General features: G+C 37.9%; 1 protein-coding gene across 1 annotated transcript in view; it reads right to left on the bottom strand.

Moving 5' to 3' along the window:
• LOC124616382 (neural-cadherin-like) overlaps window positions 1-27,698 on the bottom strand; it is a 312,303-nt gene that overhangs the window by 121,206 nt on the left and 163,399 nt on the right. The window contains exons 15-16 of the mRNA XM_047144688.1: window positions 22,551-22,811; window positions 11,712-11,990 (exon numbers count right to left, since the gene is read on the bottom strand). Coding sequence (XP_047000644.1) covers window positions 11,712-11,990; window positions 22,551-22,811 — 540 coding nt within the window. The remainder of the gene's footprint in view (window positions 1-11,711; window positions 11,991-22,550; window positions 22,812-27,698) is intronic.

Raw genomic sequence — 27,698 nt, 5'->3', positions numbered from 1 at the left:
ATGTCCTGTTTTTTTTAATCATTGTTCAATTTAAATCATAATCACCCAAGAATTTTTATTGGATTTGTATTGTCTAGGCTTTGTCTTAAGACCTGTGAAACACCTCAGATTCTTCTATTTTCCTATCACAAGTGGGGGAAGTTTGTCAGATCTATCTGCATTCGTGGCACAAGGAACTGTCATGCAGATTTTACTTTTGTTCCCTCCACAGCATGAGTCACCCTTTTCAGATGATGTTTTACTTTGAAGAAGACTATAAAATAGACCAGTCTCATCATGGCTGCAGATGTTTTGAGGTTGGTAATCCCTTAAGATACCTGGCAGAACCTGATCAATTCAGTGTTGCATCATGACATACACCGCAGGTTTTGATTTGTCAGAAATTGTACTCCCTGTGATTCTACAATAATCTTTAAATCCTTGTAATCATCTAGATGAAGCCTTGAAATCAGTAGTGATGTTCAAACTTCTAGCTAAATCTATCGCCTTTGCTTTCAGGTTGTCACCAGTATCAGTTGCAAAGCGATTTAGAAAAGATTGCTGTATGGTGTGGCAGGTGGCAGTTGACGCTAAATAACGAAAAGTATGAGATGTTCCACATGAGTTCCAAAAGAAATCCGTTGGAATTCGATTACTCGATAAATAGTACAATTCTCAAGGCTGTCAATTCAACTAAGTACCTGGGTGTTAAAATTACAAACAACTTCAGTTGGAAAGACCACATAGATAATATTGTGGGGAAGGTGAGCCAAAGGTCGCGTTTCATTGGCAGGACACTTAGAAGATGCAACAAGTCTACTAAAGAGACATCTTACACTACACTCGTTCGTCCTCTGTTAGAATATTGCTGCGCGGTGTGGGATCCTTACCAGGTGGGATTGACAGAGGACATCAAAAGGGTGCAAAAAAGGGCAACTCGTTTTGTATTATCGCGTGATAGGGGAGAGAGTGTGGCAGATATGATACGCGAGTTAGGATGGAAGTCATTAAAGCAAAGACATTTTTTGTCGTGGAGAGATCTATTTACGAAATTTCAGTCACCAACTTTCTCTTCCGAATGCGAAAATATTTTGTTGAGCCCAGCCTACATAGGTAGGAATGATCATCAAAATAAAATAAGAGAAATCAGAGGTTGAACAGAATGGTTTAGGTGTTCGTTTTTCCCGCGCGCTGTTCGGGAGTGGAATGGTAGAGAGATAGTATGGTTGTGGTTCGATGAACCCTCTACCAAGCACTTAAATGTGAATTGCAGAGTAGTCATGTAGATGTAGATGTAGATAAGTAGAGCTACACCCCAAGTTCACTGTAACCATATAAAAAGTGCCTTTTCCAAATCTACGTATCTCCCTTCTTGATGACAGCTGTATTTTGTTGATTTTGCACCCAATTTTAAAAATCCATTCAAAATACTGTTTCTTTTGCTGATGACTGCACATAGTGTGGTACAGGCAATTCCTAAGAATGAAGCAATTTGAGATTTTGTTTTTCTGTGGATTAGGATCCTCCTCTCATACGAGGGGGGGACCCAAAAGAAACCAGATTGTTGTCATAAAAAATTTATTGATGAACCTTTTTACAAAATTACTTCAGTCACCTTCAAAATACTCTCCATTACATGCGATGCATTTGTCAAGTCTCTTTTGCCACTGTTGGAAGCATGTTTGGAACTCTTCAAGTTTGATATTGTCCAGTGCCCTTTGCGAAGCTGTTTTTACCGCCTCCACATCATAATGCTCCCCTTTTAGAGTTTTTTCATTTGTGGAAATAGGAAAAATTCACACGGGGCTAGGTCCGGCAAATACGGAGCGTGGGGAACAACAGACCACATCTGAGATGCCAAATAGTGGGTCACTCGTAAGGCTGTGTGTACTGGAGCTTTGTCATGATGCAGAAACCAGTCACCTGATCGCCAAAGTTCCAGGTGTTTCCTCCTCACATCCTCTCGCAGACACCTTAAAACATCCAAGTAAAAGTGACGCCTTAAAACATCCAAGTAAAAGTGCTGGTTAACAGTCTGGCCACGGGGTACGAATTTCCGATGCACAATTCCATGAACATAAAAAAAGACAATGATCATCGTCTTCACATTTGACCTCACTTGCCTTGCTTTTTTTGGTCTGGGAGAGTTGGGAGTCCTCCACTGGCTTGGCGCTTGCTTGGTTTCTCGGTCATATCCGTAACACCAACTCTCATCCCCTGTAATGACTTTGTTCAAGAAGCTTGGATCATGTGCAATCTCTGTTTTCAAGTCCTGACACACATTCATGCAGATGGTTTTTTGCTCCTGTGTGAGAAGGCGTGGAACAAATTTAGCAGCAACACGTCTCATGTGCAAATTCTCACTCAGAATCTGCTGGCACAAGTTCCAACTGATTCCTGTCTCTGCTGAAATTTGGTCAATTGTTTGGCGATGATCCTCGTTGATCTTTTGGCAGACCTTTTCAATGTTCTCCTCATTTCGCGATGTTGAAGGGTGTCCAGAATGAGCTTGGTCTTCAACACACATCTCACCATGTTTAAAGCGCCCAAACCACTCGAAACCTAAGTGTGCTCATAGCGTCCTCCTGGAAAGCTTCCTGAAGCATTTGGTGTGTCTCCGTTGCAGTTTTTTAAGCAGGAAACAAAATTTCACACACACTCTTTGTTCTTTTAAAGTTGCCATAATGACTTCGCAGAGGTAACCTGCCAACAGTCAGAGAAACACAATCTCACACTTGCACGTTCAGCTCTACACTGACACTGTCTACACAGCTGTTTCATGAAGGTCTTTACTAACACCATCTAGCGTCATTTTGAAGACAAACCCTGAAAGTTACGTATACCGCCACAGCGTAGTTTGGTAATTTGCCGATAGCGCTAGTCATAAACATGGCGAGTGCAGGTGCCGTGCTACAGAAGGGGACAGCTGTTTCGTGAAATGGCCTCCCCAATCACCAGATCTCACTCTGCGTGACTTTTTTCTGTGAGGAAACAATAAAGATCTGGTGTATGTACTGCTTCTACCAAATGATGTAGCAGAGCTCCGGGAGAGAATACGGAAACCGACTGCCACAGTCGACAACGCCATGCTGGGATGGGTATGACAAGAATTTGATTACCGTATTGATGTCTGCCAGGTCACTCATGGTTTGCATATAAAATGATTGTAATTTAAAATAATAATAATAATAATAATAATAATAATAATCTTTGGTAGATGATGGGAGGTCGACTTTACAGAGCTCTGTGAGTGTGTTAAATGCCACTGGTATTATGAATAATATACATAATGGACAATCTAGTCCGGCTGACATAGCTTGTTTGCTGCTTATTTATTACTTTTGACTGTACCTAAAGGCATAATAATTTTAAGGTAAGTAATACTACATGGGAAATATAGACCAATTTACATTATATGTATGTTACTATGTGTAATAATATGAAGTAATGATTTGCTTTTCCTTGTTTTATAGAACTATACAATGGGATCATACCATCCTAAAACAAGTTTTGTTTACTAAATCACACATTTGGACAACTGATGCATCATATCCCTCACACTTTTTGTCATGATATAGTTGTACCATAGCTTCACAACTCTTAACTCAGCTGGACAGTGTTAAGTATACTGCCGAAGACAAATTTGTAGCACTCAGAAAACATGGTCCAATGACAATGTCACTTAGTAAATGTAAACACCATTGGTGGGTATGTAAATGATTACATGAGCAATTCTCTAAAGCAAGTAGAACAGCCACCAGAGTGCATTAGTGCTGTTGATGTATAGTGTTATTACCAGGCCTGGTACGGTATAAAAGCTGCCTGACCAGCATCAGATGCTGAGTGATCACTATGAAAAACACAGATATGCTGTGTACTTGTGTGAGAAAGCATTATCAGCACCTTACAGGGGTAGAAAGATATTACATATGTGTTGTGGGTCTCTATTTGGTTGATTGGTTACATCACGCAATTTTTAGATGTGTGAAGGATTTGGATATTACTGTGGCCTGATGTTGGACTGCATGGGAATGTGAGGGCAAGTACACTCATCATATGGTTCCAGTGGACCATATCCAACCACCACATGGGGAGATCATCATATTGTGCACCAAGCAAAATGTAACCACACCTGCAGCTGCCATTCGAGAACAAGTAATGGACTCTCTGCAGCATTCTGTGCCAGTACGCATCATAGGTCAGAGAATAGCACCACCCACACTTGGGAATTACTCTCCCAAGCGTAGGCTGTCATTAACACAAGACAAATGGCCACATTTGGAGTGTTGCAGTGACCGGGAAGCATAGACTGCTCACGACAGACATTGAATTGTGTTCAATGATGAATAAGGATTCTGCTGTATCCAGGATGACCATTGTCGGTGAGCATGGCAGTGGGCCATGTACCATTCTTCTAATGTTTTGGAGAGACACAGTGGTGTTGCTACAGGTGCTGGGGAATGAGAAACCATTGGATAGACTTCAATTCATGGGCAGTTATCAGCAAGGGAACTCTGACAGCAAATACATATGTAACCATCAGGCTTTCCACCCCTGCTAAAATTTTTGCAAGAGATGATTGTTCCTGCCATGACACATTACTGTGGCAGACATGCTAAACACACAAGATGTAGTGTGCTAATGGTTGCATGTACAGTGCTATGTTGATCAGCCCATGAAGGAGTGATATAGCAATTTTCACCTCTCTTCCCTTGCTCATCAGGATGAAGTTTGCGTACTTCACTCGTTCTAAAGCTGTCTCAATGTCACCATTGAATTTATTCACCACTGTCTGCAACTCTCAACATATGAACAACAGACAGTGACTTTTGGCAAGAATACTACAGTGCTACAATCAAGTTTTAAAATTCTGGAATGCTATCTCGTTTATTAATTCAAATGAAAATGAGGAAAATTTGCTTTCACTATAAATCCTATCTGAGATCCAGTCTAAAAGCAATCTTTGCAGTAACAATTACACATTTTAATTACAACTTATCAAGTGGCACAATATTCACAATTCAGCACTCAATACCTGTTAACGCTTTGGAGACCGACCAGTTAGAACAATATTGGGCCAAGAAAACTGGCCATTTATGCCATGTTTTAAAGTGTTACTAGTGCATATGCAACTGATAATCTTCGTGAGTAATATGTATGGAAAAAGGGCCAAGCTTCAGGATTTATTTTTCGTATTTCCTTTAGTTCTTTGACAGATTACAAATTTTAAAATGATAATGACAGAAGGTATCATCCCAAGGAAAAAGTGAGAGGTGAGTTAGTGAGCAATTTCTTCCTCTTGAGCTCCCAAAACTTCTTGCTCACTCAACAAACATGATGTATTTATAACAGAATTACAGCAAACTGTGAAACCTATTGAGTACATGCACAAGATTATATCAAGGTGATCATACTGGCTCAGTCATTCACAATGGTGTCTGTTATGTTTGCTAACGTTTCTATCAAAATAATTCTATAACTGACAACAGAAGGCAGCACCAGTCGTGGGGCAGCTCCAAATACTGATTATTGGGCTATCCTGACTCTTTCATGCCCAATCAATTAGGACTGTCTTGTGATTGTTCAGTCTAGTTCAACAATCACTGTTAACATTAAACTAATTCTGTAATTAATGTCTGCAAGTAAATTTTAAATGATTGACCATATAATTACATATATATCAGTATGGGTAAAATCTACAGTATTGTTAGAATAGTGTACAAACATATTAACATTAACTATTAATACTAACAGTTATTCGTCTTGGCAGGAGACCTAACATGGGATTCACTGCTCACTTATACCCTTAACATCTTATACCCTTAACATCTACTACAACCAGTGGAGTGGATAGTCTCCCATTCATGTATTGTTTGCAAAGTTCCAGCAGTGTAATCACTGAGATATGATTTAATAAAAGATGGCCCAAAATGTGGCATAAACATGCATAGATATCTTGCATCCTCATGCATTGCCTCTCATGCAGTAGAATCGTTGTGCCCCCCCCCCCCTTTTTTTAACAAGACAATGTCATTTCACAAAAGGCACATGATTCTATGAGATGTCTATGCAATGCTGAGGTACCCCCATACTCCCATGGCCATTATCAAACTCAGATCTGTTTCTGACAGAACTGTATAGAAACAGAGAGTATATCCAGTTCATCCAAATGCCAGTATCCAGGATACTGAGGACCATATACAACAGCTGCGGGCCAGTTCAGGAGAGGATCCAACAGATCTATAACACCCTTCCCAATTGAATCAGTGTATGCACTGAGGACAGAGTGGGTGCAATATCATTCTGATAAGTGGGTCCATATGCCAGGTTCTATGTAAATTTGACTCACTTTAGTAATCCCTGAAATAAGATCACATGCTACCTCAGTCTGTGTATTTTTGTTTCATTTCTCCCTCCCCTTCTGGGTGCTTCACTTTGTTTGTCAGGCAGTTTAGTTAAGTTTCAGATCTTCTATAAAAATGCCAGTATCCAGGATACTGAGGACCATATACAACAGCTGCGGGCCAGTTCAGGAGAGGATCCAACAGATCTATAACACCATTCCCAATTGAATCAGTGTATGCATTGAGGACAGAGTGGGTGCAACGTCATTCTGATAAGTGGGTCCATATGCCAGGTTCTATGTAAATTTGACTCACTTTAGTAATCCCTGAAATAAGATCACATGCTACCTCAGTCTGTGTATTTTTGTTTCATTTCTCCCTCCACTTCTGGGTGCTTCACTTTGTTTGTCAGGCAGTTTAGTTAAGTTTCAGATCTTCTATAAACGAAGTACATAATGTACCATAAATATTTCAGAATGAAAGTAATGCATGAAGTGTAAACAGGATCACAACAAGTGAATTGATCCAAATCTACTACCAAAGCAGATTCTTAGATGGTCTGCTAGTATTTTTCTTTTTGATCTCACTTTTTATTTTTTCAAATTCTTCCCTGGGTTTGTGCTATGCTACAGACATCTAAAAACTTTGGTAGCTACGATCCATTCCCTAACTACTTCCAAAAATCAGACTTATTGCTATGATAGACTTCAGTAATTTATGCTCACATTTTTTGAAAATATGGTCAGCAGCAAAATTAAAAATTTCTGTAATTAGTATTTTTTGGTTAAGAATAATTGACTCTATCAATTTTATATGGTTTTGGCTGTACTGATATAAGTCAAAAACTTCAGTTAAGAGCTTATTATTATGTCCTTCTATCTACCACTAAACTGTCTCCTAGATACTGAAACAGTTTTATAAAAGTACACATCTGATAATACATATGTTTTCATTTGATACTGTCTTAACAGGAGGAGGCTTTCATCATTCAACAACTGACTGGGATAATTACATGTTTGTTAGTGGTGGTGTTGACAAGACATTTAGCAAAATATTACTGAATGCTTTCTCTGAAAACTACTAGCAACGAAGAGCTAATTGTAACTAATAGATCTGACATGTCTGTGGAAGTCCATATTGAAAATGATATGAAATTACTGAAGTAATAAGGACAGCAAAACAAGCACAAAGACTTCTTTAATTAGTGAACTAGTGAAGAGGTAATGTGTCTCATCTCAAAAAAAGGAATGATGAATGCAAAACATTTACTTACAGGTGGGAGCGTGTAAAGGAATTTTAGCTAAAATTTAAAACAATAATTGATCAAGCACTTAACAGACACGTACATAGTCAAACAGCTTTAATTGGAGGGGATCTCTGGTAGAAAATTACTCTAAAGAAAGAAGTACTACTGCATTAATTAGTGTAAAATAGTGGAACCCAAATAAATTTTAGCCTGATGTAAAGACTCTTGGCACTACAAAAATTAGTGTGCAGACACTTATGGATGAGACAGGCACTGAAATTGAAGGCAGCAAAGCAACATTAAAGATGCTCAACTCCCTTTTCAATATCTGCATTACAAAGGACGGTACACAAGTATTGTCCCAATTTAATTTTCGCATCACTGAAAACATGAATGATATAGGTGATGGTATCATTATTGTTGAGAAACAGATAAAATCACTTTAGGGCTTGATGGGTTACAGATAAGTTTCTATACAAATTTTGTCTCCAACTTAGCTACCATTTTAACAGTAATATACCATAAACGTTCAAACAAAAAACTGTGCCCAGTGGTTGGAAGAGAGCACAGGTTACAACCATCTGCAAGGGGGTAGTAGAAGTAAAATACAAAACTACTTTCCAGTCTCACTGACACCCATCTATTCTAGAATCCTAAAGCATTTCCAGAGCTCAAATATAAAATGGGATCTCAAACAGAATGACCTCCTCCATGACAATCAGCATGTATTCCAGAAACATTATCATCCAAAACTCAACTTGCATTTTTCTTTCATGTCATCCTGAAAGACATAGATGAAGGCAATTAGGTAGATGCTGTATTTCTTGGCTTCCAAAATGAGTTTGCCTTGGTATCACACTAACATTTACTAATGAGAGTATGATAATACAGGATATCAAATAACATTTTGTAACCTGACTGAGAATTTCTGTGTAGGGAGGGCACAGCATGTCATCCTGGAAGGAGAGAAAATGACAAAAAGTAGAAGTAATTTCAACTGCACCACACGGAAGTGTATTGAGACCCCTGCTGTCCATATTCCGTATTTAAAGACATGGCAAGAGAATACTGTTGCTAATCTAAAACTTTTGCAGATAATGGAGTTACATGTAATGAAGTACTGTCTCAAAAAAGCTGCACAAATATTCAGCAAGATCTTGATCAGATTTCAAAATTGTTCAGAGATTGGTATTTTGCTCTAAATTCATAGAAATGTAAAACTACACACTTCATAAAATGTAGAACATTAGTATCCCATTACTACAGTATCAAGGAGTCACAACTGGAATCAGTCAACTCATACAAACACACAAGTAAAACAATTTGAGATGATAATGTTATGAAATGATCACTTAAGCTCAGTTACAGGTAAATTATATGGCAAAGTAACGTTAATTGGCAGTTTACAAAGGGCAATGGTTACAAAACCCTGTTATGTCCCATCTTAGAATATTGCTCAAGTTTATGGGATCATAGCAAATAAGACTGAAAGGGGATATAGAGTAGATACAATGAAGGGCAGCAAGAATAGTCACATGTTTGTTACACTGAAAGGAGAGCAGTATGGAAATGCTGAAAAATCTGAAATGGCAGACGCATGAAGATAGATGGCAATTATCCCATAAAAGAGTAAACACAGGGTTTCTAGAGCCAGTGCAAAGTGATAAATCTGGAGCTATACTTTAGCTCCCTATGTACTGCTCCCAAAATGATCACAAAAACAAGATTATGTTAACTGCAGCAAGCGCAGATGCATTTATGCAGTGATTCTTCGCACACACAGTCAGAATAGGAAGGAACTCTAATATGTGGTACAACACTAAGTGTCACCTGTACACTATATGATCAAAAGTATCCAGACACCTGACTGAAAATGACTTACAAGTTTGTAGTGCACTCCATCGGTAATGCTGGAATTCAATAAGGTGTTTGCCCACCCTTAGCTTTGATGACAGGCATACCTTCAATCAGGTGCTGGAAGGTTTCTTAGGAAATGGCAGCCCATTCTTCACGGAGTGCTGCACTGAGGAGAGATATCGATGTCGGTCGGTGAGGCCTGGCATGAAGTCGGCATTCCAAAACATCCAAAAGGTGTTCTGTAGGATTTAAGTCAGGACTCTGTGTGGGCCAGTCCATTAAAGGGATGTTATTGTCATGTAACCACTGTGCCACAGGCCATGCATTATGAACAGGTGCTCAATCATGTTGAAAGATGCAATCACCATCCCCAAATTGCTCTTCAATGGTGGAAAGCAAGAAAGTGTTTAAAACACCAATGTAGACCTGTGCTGTGATAGTGCCACACAAAACAACAAGGGGTGCAAGTCCCCTCCACGAAAAACATGATCACACTGTAACACCATAGCCTCCGAATTTTACTGTTGGCACTACACACACTGGCACACCTGGAATTTGGCATAACCACACCCTGCCATTGGATTGCCATATTGTGTACCGTGATTCATCACTCCACACAACTTTTTTCCACTGTTCAATCATCCAATGTTTATGCTCCTTACACCAAGCAAGGCATCGTTTGGCATTTACCACTGTGATGTGTGGCTTATGAGCAGCCACTTGACCATGAAATCCAAGTTTTCCCACATCCTGCCTAACTGTCATAGTACTTGCAGTGGATCTTGAAGCAGTCTGGAATTCCTGTGTGATGGTCTGGATAGATGTCTGCCTACTACACATTTCGACCTTCTTCAACTGTTGGCAGTCTCTGGCAGTCAACAGACGAGGTTGTCCTGTACTCTTTTGTACTGTACATGTCCCTTCACGTTTCCACTTCACTATCACATTGGAAACAGTGGACCTTGGGATGTTTAGGAGTGTGGAAAACTTGCATACAGATGTATGATACAAGTGACACCCAATCACCTGACCACATTTGAAGTCCGTGAGTTCTGCAGGGTAACCCATTCTGCTCTCTCACGATGTCTATTGACTACTAAGGTCACTGATATGGAGTACCTGGCAGTAGGTGGCAGCACAATTCACCTAATATAAAAAACATATGTTTTTGGGAGCATCCAGATACTTTTGTTCCCATAGTGTATGTAGCTGTACATGTATAAACAGTGAGTAAGATGAAGTTAATAATATCTGCTTTTATCTAACTGGTTAAGGCAATCTGCTCTGTGAAAATTTTCTAAAAATGAAGGAAAGTTATTGAAGCCAAGGCCAGTATACGTAGAGTACTAATGGTGTTTGTATGTTCACAGATGTAAGAAGGGGGGAAGAAATGAGAAATTACCTTATTCAATGAAGAATCTGATTATTTATCTGCAGTGATTTATAGAAACCATGGGAAACTTAGAACAAAATTACTGGGTAAGGATTGAGCCCTAATTCTTTTAAAAATAAGCGTTAACTACTGTCACACCATGTGCAGTTGTAAAACATTTTATAATGAAACAAGAAGTTATATTCTGGAAGGAGCAAAATGCTGAGTGCTTTTACCATACCCTATCTGGGTGTTAATTCATGCTTTCATCTCAAAAGGTAACTTCTCTGCAGGTAACAAAAATAATGAAGGAAAAGCTGTAGATGGTAGAAAAATTTCTACAACCCTTTCAGTTATCAAACATAGACTTTGTAGATAACTCTTAAGAATATAGGTAATATTCTTTGTGTCTTAAATTTTTGAATTCTATTTGTAATCAATTAAAATCTAACAACAGGAGATTCAGACTGGTCTTTCCTCTGTTTTCACATCATCTGCACTTATTATTTTCCCTTGTTCTCTGTAGCATTTAGTAAAAAATAAAGCAAAATTGAAGATTTAATTTTGATTAATTCTTTCAGCTATGTTTCATACATCAGTTCACTAATATGAGCTTTTAGATCAATTTTCATCTATATGGAAGAATGTCTTACTCAAAACCCTTATTTGGGAAGCAGTAGCGGGCAGCTTGAGAATCATCATGAAACTGATAAGCAAGTTCTGAAAGAATAACAGAGTTAATAATTGTTTAAAATCAATATAACATTATGCTACAAATGCCATTCACTACTGCAACATAGTGAAGATCATCCAATATAAAATTTTGCAGCAGCTGTACTGAAGCATTCACATCAAGCCATGAACTCAAAATATATTGTCCTCATCAAATGAACAACACAAAATGAAAACCTACCTCAAGCACAGCATATTCATGGCCATGCTTATCACTGGCTCGGAAGAGTTCCCCATTGATTTCTCTTGTACGGAAGCGTAGCTGCAGATCAGTGGAGAAACTGTTGGGTTCAAAAGAGAGCACATATTTTATGTAGCTCCCTGGGGCAAAACTTGTGGGTAGCACTGACCCAGTACAGCGTGCCCCTGTGTGCCCTATACTGCATGGGCTTCGGTGCCTCTGTGTAGGACAGTTGCCTCTATTACTGTATGAAAAACCCGATGATCCCAGATCCAGTAGCTGTAATATTCAACGGTGAAACAGAAATCAAGGTACATAATACAAACACATTTCACAACCTAGGTATACTCATGAAAAACAGGCTGTGAACTTTTTGTGCATAAAAACATGGTATGTATCACTTCAGTTAAATGTATCTTCAGTCTTTCAGAAAGATGTGCCCTCTGGAAAGACTGGAAGAGTTAAAATTGGACACATCATAAATTTTACACTACTTAGGGAGCTGGTTATGAGTTACAAGTGTAAATATTTGGTACAAATCCCTTTGTTGAATTTCTAATACCTAAGTCTCTATCCCCAAAATAAATATAGTGTTACCCTTAGCCTCAGCACAGAAGCCTATTTCCTCTTACTTACCACTGATTGATTCTGTACTTGGCAAACTCTTTTGATTTCAAGATTAAATCTTAGTTCAGAAAAAAAAGCTGTTCATGTTAGAAGATATAAGTGATTAGTATCAGAATGCAACATACTTTCACCATTCAGACTTCCAAATAAACTACAATCACTCATTTCATGTGATGAATAGCCTAATATGAAGGCTTGTATGAAGTATCATACAAGAATTTATATTAGGCTATCCATGACAAAAAGTAAGTGACTGAAGTCCACTTGTAAGTCTGAATGATGAAGGGATGCAGCATTCTGATAATATCCACTTATATTTGTTGATATGAAGAGGTTGGCCATATTTGCAACATATGAGAAACATTTTGTTGTTGGGTGTTTCAAAGAGAATATCAGGGATTGACACAGTGAACTAGTGAAAGAAATACAATTAAAATAGGTAAATTTGATGTAAAATAGTCGTGACAGCAGAAGAATAACTAGTCAAAACACAGAATAAATCATTGGATATGATAGGCGGTATTAAAATACACCAATGAAAGAAGGGACTGTAGAACTGTAATAAATCAAGTAGGCAGAAGAGAGCACAGACATATAAAAAATTAGACTGACAGAAAATGTAAAATAGCAAAGCAGAAATGCAAAACTATAGAAGCACTCATGACTGTAGGAAAATTAAAGAAACCTTTGGAGGAAAGAGAAATGGTTTTTAAACACCATGACCTTACATGTCAGGCCAGGAAAATCTGAAAGATGGAATAAATACATAAAAGGGTTTATAGAAAATAAATGTGAAGACAATATTATAAAATGAGTAGACGATATGGATAAAGATAAGATGGTTGCTGCAGTAGTATAAGAATACTGCAGAACACTGATGACATACACTGATGAACAAAACAATGTGATCACTGCCCATTGTGAATCTGGACATCACTTGGTGACAATGCGGGCATGTGATGCATTAAGGAAAATATATAGACATGGCAAAAGCAAATGGGGAATCATTCTAGTGATGATAAGGAGTGAAAGTCTGGAAATCCACTGGCACTGACTTTGACAAATGGTAAACTGTTATCATCTGGTGCCAGGGAATAAGCATTTCAGAAATGGCACAGATGGTCTGCTGTTAGTGTGCTACTGACATCAGCATCTGTGGAAAGTGGTTGAAGGACAATGAAACCACAAATAGGCAACAAGCTGTTGGTCATTCATGCCTTGTCACAGAACGTGGAGGCTGAAGGTTTACTCAGTCTGTATGGAAACATAGTCAGTGATCTGAGGCAGATCTGAAGAAAGAGTACAATCATGGTACTTTCATAAGTGTTTCCGAGCACTGCTGAACACTAGGGTTCTACAGCAGACAACCCTTACCTGTATCCATGTTGATTCAAATGCATCATCAGTTTGACTGTAGTGGGCATAGAATCATCAATAATGGATGTGAAACAATGGAAATGTATCACCTTGTTAAATAAATCATGTTTCTTGTTACATAAAGTTGATGGTTATATTTGTACATGCTGTCATCAAAGTAAATGGCTGCTCGAAATGTGCACCATGCCATGGATCCATGCTGGTGGGATCAGTAATATGATATGGAGGTATTCACCTCAGTTCCAGCGGAACTATCATAGTAATCAAGGGCACCATGTTAGTTCTGGACTATATTAACATTATTGTGGGCTACCTGCATCCCTTCAAGCTTGATACCTTCTCTGGTGGTGATGGCATCTTCCAGCAGGATAAATATGTATGTCAAAATGCCAGAATCATGCTATTATGGTGGGAGGAGCATGATAGTGAACTCATGGTGATGACTTGGCCACCAAATTTGCCTGATATTAACTTGATGGAAGCCTTTTGGGGTGTGATCAGGCAACAGCTCTGCACCTAAAAGCCACTGGCCTCAAATAGATGGGACTTGTGTGACCCTTGCATAGATATCTGGTGCACATAACACCAGAAAGCTACCAAAGACTTGCCGAATCCATGCCACACAGAACCACCACTGTATTGCCTTCCAAAGATGTACCTGCAAGCTATTGAGCAGGTGGTCATAAGTGAATCATAAGTGGAAGTTGAAACAAGTCTCCTTGAAGTAGATGACACTCCTTCAGAATTATTAAGAACAATAGAAGAACTAATCATGACTGAACAGTTAATCTGGTATGAAGGATACAGAAAAATTTGAAATACCATCAGATTTCTGAAAGAATGTTGACTGGAATGCACTCTTTGAAATTATTACATTATCAGGAATAAGACACAGTGAGTGAAGGACTGTAAAGATATTGTAATTCTGATATGGATGATATAGGACTTAGAATGCTAACAGAATGTAATGGATACGGTCTTGGAGGGGGGGGGGGGGGGAGGGAGGAGGGGGGGGGCAAGGTGAACATCAACATAAGTCAGTAAAATGTGGGTTTAAAGAGTAGTCAGTTTAAGTCAAGTGACACTGAATAAAGCACATTGGGAAATGAAACATTAAAAGTAGTAGGTAAGATTAGCCATTGGAATAGCAAAATAAATGAAAAGGAAGAAATATTAGAGTTTATCATTCTCTTGATGAGAAGATACTAGTGATGGATCACAAACTAAAATAAGGAGCCACCTCGGCATTGGCTTCAAGTGATTTAGGGAACTATGGAAAATATAAATCTGGATAACAGGATGAAGAATTGAACTGTCATCCTCCCATGTGGTGGCCCAGTGCATTACCATTGCGCCATTCCACTTGTTCCACTCCTTCCACTTGTTCCACTCCTAAATAACTGACAGTTTCAGTAGTAAACAGGATATACAAATTGAATTGACAATAATAAGAAAAGCATTACAGAAAAAGAGAATACACTAACATCCAATATAAATTATATAAATTTAAGTTGTTACAAAGACATTTGCCAAAGTCTTTGTCTGGATTTCTGACTTCATATGGTGAGCATGTAATGACATGTTTGTTATAGAATGTTCAAACCATAACAGAACACTAGAACTGTGTGTGAAATGTTTAACTTGGAAATAATAAGCATGTACAGCAGCTGACAACCTAAAGAAAATACACTTAAAACACAGGAAAGGCAACCACCTATCTATGGCAGATTGCCATAAGGAGCACAGAAACATGTAACAGAAAGCAGTATTCACACAATCTTTCAAACAGTAGCTCTTTTTCTAACACACACACACACACACACACACACACACACGCACACACAAACACACAAATGCACAGTCCTTGCCCATGACAAGATTAATTATTGATAACTGATTATTGAAAGCAGATTCCTGAGCTGACGGAAGTGGGGAGAGGGGAGGGAAGGACACATGGAGGGGATAGCAGGAAAGAGGCAGGTCTTTGGAAAGGTGACTTACCAGTCACAAAACAAGATGAAAAGGGTACAAGAGTACAGAAGGTACAGCAAACAGAGATGTCACAAGAGGGAGAGAAGGGTAACTGAGTGGGGAAAGGGAGGGGGGGGGGGGGGGGAGAGAGAAAGGTGAAGACGGAGAGGGAGAAAGGGAGGGGGCTAGAGAAGAGCAAGGAGTTGAAAAGGGAAAAGAGGAAAGAGAGAGAGAGAGAGAGAGAGAGAGAGAGAGAGAGAGAGAATACCGTAACCACAAGGGGGGAGGAGAGTGTGGTGGGAGATGGCAGTGTACAGTCTGTGCAGAGATGGAGTGGTGTGGATAGATGAAAGAAGGGAAAAGGTGAGATCAGACAGTGGGAAAAGTTTAGCAAAGGTTTAGGCCAAGGGGATTGCAATATCACAAGATATTTCAGAGAGACAATTCTCATTTGTGTAGCTCAGAGAAACTTGCACTAAAAGGAAGTATCCAAATGGTGAGTGTAGTGAAGCAGCGGTTGAAGTCATTTATGAAAATGTCAGGGAGGAGCAACAGACAATTTATCAGACAATTTATCTTTAAAGAGTGCTGTGAAATAATTAGAAGACCAGTAACATCTACCAAAATGAATTTTACTCACAATGACTGTGTGAACCTGAATAGAAATTTTATAGAATTTTCTCTGTGTGGGCTTGAAAAGAAATTTTATAGTATTTTTTGAGAAGTATTGCCTAACCACAGGTTATCCAAATTGTGTTGTTGTCATTGTAATTTTCAGTCCAAAGACTGGTTTGATGAAGCTCTGTACACTTCTCTGTCCTGTGCAAGTTTCATTATCTCTGCGTAACAACTACAATAAACATCTGTCTGAACCTGCTTACTGTATTAACCTGCCACATTGCCTTCATTTTAGTTGAACTGAGTCATAAAGTTCTTTTAGTCTTAATTCAGTTCAGTATCTCTTTGCTGAATATACAATTACCTACATAATCTTCTAAAATAAAAAAAAATAAAAAAAATATTCTTTGCTTTTTTGTTCCATTTATTATTTGTGGGTTAACTTTCATTTAACACTATATTGCACATAAACACTATCACAAAAAAATTACAAACCCTCACAATTACATTCACTAGTAACATATCTCATTTCCTTGTGCTCTGTTATAAAGAACCCTACATTCTCCAAAAAGAAATCAGCAGTTCACATGCATTTCACCATATGTAAGAATGACACACACTGTAAATTTAAAAAATCTGTCCCTGGTACTGAGAGGTGCTAAGAAAGCTGATGTAAAAATCTACATCCTTGTTTCCACTTATCTTAGAAACATAAGGAGTAGGGAATCCACTTTCAGAACTAAACTACACATATTTCTCTAGAATCATGGATACTAATCTGCTGAGGAATTTGTGAAAGAGAGCTTACCAAAGGAAAGATATAGCTAAACTGTTTTATAACTGTTGAAGTATTTTATGTAGATTAGGTTATTTTCATTTAGTCATTTTGTTGTGTGCTTGCCTCTATAGCTGAATGGTCAGCATGGCAGACTGCTATGCTGAGGACCCAGGTTCAGGTCCCATAATGCTAGGAATTTTTTCTTGGTGGGAAGACTGGAAAAGGGTCCATGCAGCTTTCTGATGCCAACAAATGAGCTACTTGAATAAGTAGTATGGGTTCCAGCTGACAACAGCTGGGAGAGTGATGTGCTGATCCATGCGTATCCATCAGGCATTCAAATGATGCCACTGGCTGAGGATGACATGGCAGTTGGTCAGTCCCAATGTGCCCATCTGGGGCTAGAATGGTGGAGCTTATGAGGTTATGATTGCGTAGTGTGGATATATATTTTTGTTTATAGAGAAATGCAGTTGAGGAGGTACTTGAATGAGAAGTATGGGCTCCAAGATTTACAAAGCTAACAACAGCTTGGAGAGTGTTGTGCTGATCCCACACCCCTCCATAACACATCCAAATGACACCACTGGTAGAAGAATGACATGTAGTTGGTCGGTCCAAATTACAAGGGTGGTATGAAAAGTTCTTGCAATCACCGCAAGAGGTCAGCACTAGCGCAATGAGTTGTTCACATGATATTCATTGGACTGCTGCCTGTAAACACGTGCCTCATCAGTGCTCTTGGAAGAGAGCTGTGGCAGTGATGTGGCTCTGCTGTTGTTCCCGCGTAGTGACTTGCGAAGATGGAAAAAATCAAAATTCGAGCAGTGATTAAGTGAGCAAAGGAAAATCATGCCAATTTCCAGAATACACTGGGGTACTCTGTTCCTTCATATTCAACTGTTGACAAGTGGACAAATATATTTAAATTTGGTCAGGAGAGCTTAGATGATGATCCACACAGTGGTTGATCAAGATGTGTCACTACTCCAGAAATCATTGCAGAAGTGCATAAAATGGTCATGGAGGATCACCTATTGAAAGCATGTGAAATTGCTCATACTTTAAAGATATCGTATGAAAGTGTGTATCACATTTTAACTGAAGAATTATAAATGAAAAAATTATTTGCAAGGTGGGTGCCGCGACTCTCGACATGTGCCCACACGCATGTGCAGTCACCATGGCAAAATTACAAAAACTAAGGTGTGAATTGTTTCCACACCCACCATATTCACCTCATATGGCTCCATCAGACTTCGATCTCTTCCCAAAACTGAAAATTTTTCTTGGTGGATGAAGATTCATTTCAAACGATGAATTGATAGCCAGAGTTGACAACTATTTTGCAGGTCTGGAGTAAACTCATTTTTGAGATGGTATCAAGACACTGGAACATCATTTGACCAAGTGCATTAATCTACAAGGAGACTACACTGAAAAAAAAAAAAAAAAAAAAAAAAAAAAGGGGGGTTTCAGTGATGTAAGTACTTTTTTTCTATTCCGTTCCAAGAACTTTTAAAACCACCCTTGTAACCGGCCTCTGGCCAGAATGGCAGAGCTGATGAGCTTACCTTTGTGCAGTATGGGTACATATTTTTACTAACAGAGAAATGCTGTTACTAAATAGAAGATTTCAAATTGTAGGATCTCCTTCTAAAACTATTAGTGTACAAAGCCATAAGCTTGTTTTTCTAACAGAAAACTGAGAATTTCTGATCTTCACTTTCTGTATCAAAGTAAAGGAAAAGTAGTATGTGAATATGGACTGGGGGTAAGGAATGAAAGAGGAAGCTGCCTGGTAGATTAATGCACAGAGCATAAATTATTCATCGCTAAAACTTGGTTCAATAATTATGAAAGAAGGTTCTATATGTGGGAGAGACCTCGAGAAACCAGAAGGTTTCAGATCAATTATATAATGGCAACACAGAGATTTAGGAACCGGATTTTAAATTGTAAGACATTTCCAGGGGCAGATGTGAACTCTGACCACAATTTATTGGTTATGAACTGTAGATAAAATGTGAAGAAACTACAAAAAGTAGGAATTTAAGGTGATAGGACCTGGGTAAAGGAAAAGAACCAGAGGTTGTAAAGAGTGTCACAAAAACAGAGAGTTAAGGAATGATTGACAAGAACAGGGGAAAGGAAAACAGTAGAAGAAGAATGGGTAGCTTTGAGAGATGAAATAGTGAAGGCAGCAGAGGATCAAGTAGGTAAGAAGATGAGGGCTAGTAGAAATCCTTGTGTAACACAAGAGATATTGAATTTAATTGATGAAAGGAGAAAGTATAAAAATGCAGAAAATGAAGCAGGCGAAAAGGAATACAAGCGTCTAAAAAATGAGACTGACAGGAAGTGTAAGATGGATAAGCGAGAATGGCTAGAGGACAAATGTAAGGACGCAGAGCCATACATCACTAGGGGTAAGGTAGATGCCCCCTACAGGAAAATTAAAGGGACCTTCGGAGAAAAGAGAGCCACCTGGACAAATATCAAGGGTTCAGATGGTAAACCAGTCCTAAGAAAAGAAGGGAAAAGCAAAGAATGGAAAGCAGTAGGGTGAAAGGGGTACAAAAAGGGTCTACACAAAGGCAATGTACTCGAGATTATGGAAATGGAAGAGGATGTAGATGAAGATGAGATGGTAAATAAAACACTGCATGGAGAATTTAACAGAGCACGATGAGACCTAGGTGAAAACAAGGCCCTGTGAGTAGACAGCATTCTGTTAGAGCTACTGATAGCCTTGGGAGAGCTGGCCACGACAAAATTCTTCCACCTGGTGAGCAAGATGTATGAGATAGGAGAATGACCCTCAGACTTCAAGAAGAATATAATAATTCCAATTCCAAAGAAAGCAGGTACTGCCAGGTGTGAAACTTATCGAACTATCAGTTTCATAATTCACAGTTGCAAAATATTAACATGAATTCTTTACAGATGAATGGAAAAACTGGTAGAATGTGATATCGGAGAAGATCAGTTTGGATTCCATAGAAATGTAGGAACACGCAAGGCCATATTGACCCTTCAACTTATCTTAGAAGATAGGTTAAGGAAAGGCACACCTACATTTATAGCATTTGTAGACTTAGGGAAAACTTCTGACAATGTTGACTGGAATACTCTCTTTCAAATTATGAAAGTGGCAGGGGTAAAATACAGGGATCAAAAGGCTATTTACAACTTGTACAGAAACCACATAGCAATTATAAGAGTCGAAGGCATGACAGGGAAGCAGTGGATCAGAAGGGAGTGAGACAGGGTTGTAGCCTATCACCATTGTTATTCAGTATGTATATTGAGCAAGCAGTAAAGGAAACAAAAGAAAAATTTGAAGCAGAAATTAAAATCCAGGGGAAGAAATAAAATCCTTGAGGTCCGTCGATGACATTGTTATTCTGTCAGAGACAGCAAAGGACTTGGAAGAACAGTTGAACAGAGTGGACAGTGTCTTGAAATGAACATCAACAAAAGCAAAACAAGGATAATCGAATGCAGCTGAATTAAATCAGGTGATGCTGAGGGGATTAGAAAAGGAAATAAGACACTTAAAGTAGCAGATGAGTTTTGCTATTTGCGGAGCAAAATAACTGATGATGGTTGAAGTAGAGAGGATATAAAACATAGACTGGCAATGGCAAGGAAATTGTTTTTGAATAAGAGAAACTTGTTAACATTGAGTATAGATTTAAATGTCAGGAAGTCCTTTTTGAAATTATTTGTATGGAGTGTAGCCATGTATTGAAGTGAAACATGGATGATAAACAGTGTACAAAAGAAGAGAATAGAAGCTTTTGAAATGTGGTGCTAGAGAAAATGCTGAAGATTAGATGGGTAGATCATGTAACTAATGAGGAGGTACTGAATAGAATTGGGGAGAAGAGAGATTTGTGACATAACTTGACTAGAAGAAGGGACACAATCTGAGGCATCAAGGGATCTCCAATTAAGTATTGGAGGGTAGCATGGAGGGTAAAAACTATAGAGGGAGACCAAGAGATGAATACACTAAGCATGTTCAGAAGGATGCAGACTGCAGTAGTTACCTGGAGGTGAAGAGACTTACACAGGATAGGGTAGCATGGAGAGCTGCATCAAACCTGTATTTGGACTGAAGGCCACAACAACAATAATCATTTATCTGTTTCTGGTAAGAGAAGTACTACTAGTACAACCTTGTATGTAATTATTATGTAAACTAAAGCTATGATGATGTCCAAAAACTGATTGCTATATGGACAGCAAATAAACGGTACAAAAATAGCTAAGCCTACCATACTATTCTGAACAAGTGACTACTTAGGATACAATAATCATTTATTGTTTTATTTGTAATTTTATAGTATCTGTTGAGCAGTAAATTGTAACTCAATATATATGGAAATATATCTCATCATAATCTTGAAATGTTCTACATCACTGCTTTTCCTGATCTACCCACACTGACATTCACCCAGATCATCTGCCACCAGTCATTCTGTTAGTTGACTCTTAAGGATTTCTTTGCAGATCTGCCATTACATCACATTTTCTAAATCTCACAAGATTTCTTCAAGGTAACTCCTTCATATCATCAGGTGGTGGCTGCTGGTTACTCCTGAAAGAAGAAAGCTATTTACTTGCCAGCAGTAACCAGCATTCATCACCTGTTGATGTCAATCAGTTATTTTTATGAAAGACTGTAGAATTTACAAAACATGCTCTACTGGATAGGACAGCATTATTATGGTTGTTTTTCACAAGGAACTAAGTTATTGTGACAGGTTGTCATCTACTCTAGGTGCCTGGTTTTGATTTTGGTTGTTCAGGTTCAGTGTTCTGTCAAATTCTTATCACATTCTTGAATTACCCATCTCATCTTTAACCACTCATCTTCCTTTTTCACTCTCATTAAGCTTATATTCACCTTTAAAGACCAAGAGCAATGAACTGTTCATTTCTTGACAATCACCTCATCAACTTTCTCCTTCTACCCTATCAAGATTTTAATTTCTTTCACATTTATCTTTTACCTTGGTTTGTTGCATTACTCCAGCATAAGGTCTGTCAACTAACATGAGTTTCTGAAACTAAGGATCATCAAAACAAGATGTCAGTCTTGCCAATATTCACTTCTAGCATTGCGATAGGTAATGGTTTATTATTTACAAAGTAATAAAAATAGAAGAAAGATGAGAACACAATTCTACAGCTATTTACAAAACAGGAACTGTAATGAAGTGTGATTTTAGTATGAAATTTAACCCATTCTTGTAGTTTATCAGGTCTTATTTAGACAACAAAAAAAGGTTACAAGTGAAACATAGGACTCTTATTCCTGAATAAAAATTTATAAAATCAGTATTTTGTCCCAGTCTGCACTGCATCTTGCTAAATTAAGCTGAGCCTTTGAAAAAATTCCAGTATTTTTTTTAAAAAAATATGCAACAGAATGGCTAATGAAAAACAGTATTTCTTACCTGCCTATTGTAATAAATATTTCTAATACATCCACTGAAACTTTTTGTAAAAGGAGCTCCATGCCAGTGGAACATCTGTGGGTCAAACTCTTGTCTGTGGCAGCCACCTATCTGAAGTGGGTCATTGACATTCAAGTATTCACTGAAAGGTGGTACAACACCTTCAGCCTGACAGATTGTGTAATCAAATTTTGATAAGCTTCCATCCTCTTGCTCAGTAATATCCGCAAATTTACAGAAGTCCAGCACCATTCGAACACTCTGCAAACTCAAGAGTTTTCCACAGTTTCATATTCATGTAATGAAAAGTTCATTTGGAAATTGGCACTCAGATGCACAGACCTTATAAGCAAAATACACCACCAAAACTTTCCATTATGAGTAACACTTTCAGTTAATTACACTGGTTTAAAAAAAATTATGCTCATTTTATATTCAAATTTTTCCTGCTATGATGTTCATTCCAAGAAGAAATACCTCCCACAATACATATTTTATATTTGACTGAATTATTTCACCATGTACTTAGGAAATAGAATATTATCTAGTCCCCCACAGACTTTCATAAGATGGCACTTTACAGAGGCTTCATTAGTAGTATGTTTAATTTTATATTCACACTTAATGGATTTAATTCTTTCTCATTATATGTGATTCCTTAAGAAAATAATATTAGAAAAGAGAGGTTAAGTGTGGTTGTGGGTGGAGAGCAATGGTCATGTGGGGAAGATATGTCATGGAAGAGATTATTGTGATATGATATACAAATATAGTTTTTACAAGACATTTATATTCTTGTATAAAACTTGGAATAAGTCCACTATTTGACAGCAAAATGGAATACAAGAGAAACAGTCTGCTGTTATAAATGAGGAAGTTGTGTATCAAAATAAACTATAACCAATTTATAAGTGTTTACCATCAATTAGATTTCTGCACCCATGGTCTAGGGTTTGCATCTTTGATTAGTGATCAAAATTTCCTAATGCCAGGTTCGAAACCCATCAATGCTTAAATTTTGATTAATACTCAGCATTGGTGACCAAAGACTTCCAGCATAAGAAATCACCCTCTTTCTGTCAATGGTCTTGTCAAAGAAGGCAGAGGGGTGGACAGAGTTTCAGGGCAGTCTCTTGTCCTTGGGGTGGGAAACTGCCCCTAGAGGTGGAATAATCAGCAATGACAAAGGCATGAGGATGCAGAAGACAATGGAAACCACTGCATTAAAGACACATGACATGTAACCACAGGTCATGTGGCTGGTAACTGAAAAAATGTCACAACGATCTCTCCTTTGGCAAAAGATTCTGGAATAGTCCCCCACTCAGATGCCTGGCAGGGGACTGCCAAGGGGGAGGCAACCATCAGAAAAAGATTGAATAGCCAATGAAAGGACAATAATGTCAGAAGCCTGAACGTGGTAGGGAAGCTAGAAAATCAGATAAGGGAAATGCAAAGGCTCAATCTAGATACAGCAAGGGTCAGTGAAGTGAAATGGAAAGAAGAGAATGATTTCTGGTCAGATGAGTATAAAATAGGGAAATATCAACAGCAGTACAAAATGTTACTACGGGAGTAGGACTCATCATGATAGAAAGGTAGGGCAGACAGTGTGTGAAGAGCTCAGTGATAGGATTGTTCTTATGAGAATCAACAGCAAACCAACATTGACAACAATAAATCAGGTATACATGCTGGCATCACAAGCAGAAGATGAAGAGATAGAAAAAGTATATGAGGATACTGTACAGATAATTCAATGCATAAAGTAAGATAAAAATCCGATGGTCATGGAGGATTGGAATCTGTGTGTAGGAGAAAGAGCAGAAGAAAGGGTTAGGGGAGAATATGAAGTTGATAGTAGAAATGAGAGAGGATAAAGACTAACTGAGTTCTGCAATAAATTTCAGATGGTAATAGTGAATACTTTGTTCAAGAATAACAGGAGGAGCAGATATACTAGGAAAAGGCTGGGCGAAACAGAAAGGTTTCAGTTAGGTTACATCATGGTCAGGCAGATGTTCTGTTATCAGATATTGGATTGTAAGGCATACTCAGGAGCAGATACAGACTCAGATCACAATGAACACTGCTGTTCCACTTTTATTGTATACCTCTAATTTTGTGGCCAGCTTGGCTTGGGTCAAATGGTTTAAACAAAAGCTTAAAATCAGGCAAAGTAAGATTACACAGTTTACCAGTTCCAAAGAATGTGCAACGATCGAAGAAGTATTAGTAGCTGTGGAAGAATTCTTCACACAAACAAAAATACTTATTGGTAATTTTAACATTGACTACATAATCAACACTGATCAACTGGACTGTCAATATCTATCAATGTACAGTAGGTCTCTCTCAGAGAAAGGAGTGAGAACCATTCTCATGCAGAGAAAAGATTTAAACAAGACAAGTCATTCATACACAGCACAGTACATTCTAACTGCATCAGGAAAGGGCATCCCATATGTTTTTTTTTTTACATATTCAGGAACCGTTGGGAAAATTTGGCCCTAATGTTCAGAAAGAGTGGATCAGTTAACTCTCAAATTTAAAAGTGTAATTGTGTCCTGCACAAAATGAGGGAAGTTCATGAAACTGGTGTACGAAGACTTTTTAAAATCTGTGATTCTTCCATACATGGGAGGGGAAAAATTTCTACATGTCCTGTGCAAGTTTCATCATGTGTGTGTAAGAACTATAATAAACATCCATCTGAAGCTGCTTACATTATTTACCTGTCACACTGCCCTCATTTTAGTTGAAATGAGTCATAAGGTTCTTTTATTCTTAATTAAATTCACTATGTCTTTGCTAAATATCCAATTACCTACATAATCTTCAGCATTCTTCCAAGATAACATATTATAAAAACATCTGTTCTTTGTCTTTTTGTACTATTTATTACTTGTGGGTTAACTTTCATTTAAGACTATATTGCACATAAACACTATCAGAAAAAAATTACACGACACTTACAATTACATTCGCTAGTAACTTATTTCTCATTTCCTTGTGCTCTGTTATAAAGAATCTACGTTCTCCAAAAATAAATCTGCAGTTCACATGCATTACACTAGATGTAAAATTGACACACACTATAAACTGAAAAAGTCTGTCCCTGGTGCAGAGAGCACCAGACTGATCTGACCGTATATGATCACATCTTCGTGGACGAGAGGAAAGCGTGCACCTGCACCTTAAAAGTTATCCCACCAAAGTGTACTCCACTTTGCCAGCCTTATAATGTATATTTTTACTGACAGGTTAAAATTTTCATGAAGAAAATTCAGAATACTCCCGATTTGTTGAAGACCAAGAAAGCAATTGCATCCAGGGCTGATTCCATAAAACTACACTCATTAATTCTATATCAATTCAGGGCACCTACTTTTTTTAATATGATCTAATATGCATGGTTTGCATCAAAGTTAACGGATGAAAGAAAAACTTTTTTGAATGTAAATAGTTAATGTTTTCCGGTATCACTCTTAAAAACTCCATGCAGTTGCAAGACTTAGCTTTTATGAAATGTGCCTGGTGCTGTCAAACATTGTGTTTTGGTTGCTTTTAAGAGAAATATCATCCAGATTTCTGTTGTGACATAGCAAGCAATGCAGGTGATAGCAAGTAAGATTTTGTAATAATGATGTGAAAATTACATTACTACAGCAAAATTGAATATTTCTTAATAATTTCATACAATGTACACTGTTTATTGATATTCTGGAAAATAAAATGGAAAAATGTTGGACTATTCTGATTTTAAAAAAAAGCAAAAACATGAAAAGGACCCAAACATGGTACGTTCAGTGTGGTAACTGCACCACACACACTTGGTTGGAACATGGCCAATGTTAGGCATATTACAGCATGCAGTGAACTTCAAAATCAATTTTCTCAAAAACCAAGGCCTGTCACTAAAATAGGGGATAGCCTCATACTCAGTGCATGTCCCTCTACAACATATCTGAGAACCATCAAAATCCGTGATGTACAATTCTGATGGCCCACCGGTAAGACTAAATGGCTGCATTGAAAATGTGAAGAAATAGAAAAGTAATAATTGTCAGAAGGACTGATTCAGAATAGAGGTAAGTCAATGAAAGCATGGATGGTAACATTAAGAGGGCAATGGGAATTCCACTGTTAAATGGAGAGTGGAGAGTGGATAGGTGGAAAGAGTACATTGAGGGCCTCTATGAGGGGGAAGATTTGTCTGATGTGATAGAAGAAAAAGAAACAGACATCGATTTAGAAAAGATAGGGAATCCAGTATTAGAATATGAATTTAAGGGAGCTTTGCAGAACTTAAGATCAATTAAGGCAGAACGGATAGATAAAATTCCATTAGAATTTCTACAATCATTGGGGAAAGTGTCAACAAAATGACTGTTCACATTGCTGTGCAAAATGTATGAGTCTGGTGACATACCACATGACTCTCAGAGAAACATCATCCACACAATTCTGAAGACAGCAAGAGCTGACAAGTGCAAGAACTACTGCACAATCAGCTTAACAGCTCATGCATCCAATTTGTTGACAGGAATAATATACAGAAGAATGGAAAAGAAAATTGAGGATGTGTTAGATGATGATCAGTTTGGCTTTAGGAAAGGGAAAGGCACCAAAGAGGCAATTCTGATGTTGTGGTTAATATTGGAAGCAAGACTAAAGAAAAATCTTGACATCATAGAATTTGTCAACCTGGGAAAAATGTTTGACAATGTAAAATGGTGCAAGATGTACAAAATTCTGAGAAAATAGAGGTTAGTTGTAGGGGAAGACAGGTAATATACAATGTGTAGAAAAGCCAAGATGGAATAATATAAATGGATGACCAAGAACAAAGCGACTAGATTAAGAAGTGTGTAAGACACAGATGTAGTCTTTTGCTTCTACTTTTCAATCAGTACATTGAAGAAACAATGATGGAAATAAAAGAGTGTTTCCAGAGTGGAATTAAAATTCAAGGTGAAAGGATATTAATGATATGATTTGCTGATGACATTGCTATCTTGAGTGAAAGTGAAGAAGAATTATATGATCTGCTGAATGGAATGAACAGTCTAATGAGTATGGAATTTGGATTGAGAGTAAATTAAAGAAAAATGAAAGTAATGAGAAATAGCAGAAATGATAACAGCG

Source organism: Schistocerca americana, chromosome 5 (genome assembly GCF_021461395.2).
Source record: "Schistocerca americana isolate TAMUIC-IGC-003095 chromosome 5, iqSchAmer2.1, whole genome shotgun sequence".
NCBI classification, from domain to species: Eukaryota; Metazoa; Arthropoda; class Insecta; order Orthoptera; family Acrididae; genus Schistocerca; species Schistocerca americana.
This window is presented reverse-complemented; position numbering and strand designations above follow the sequence as displayed.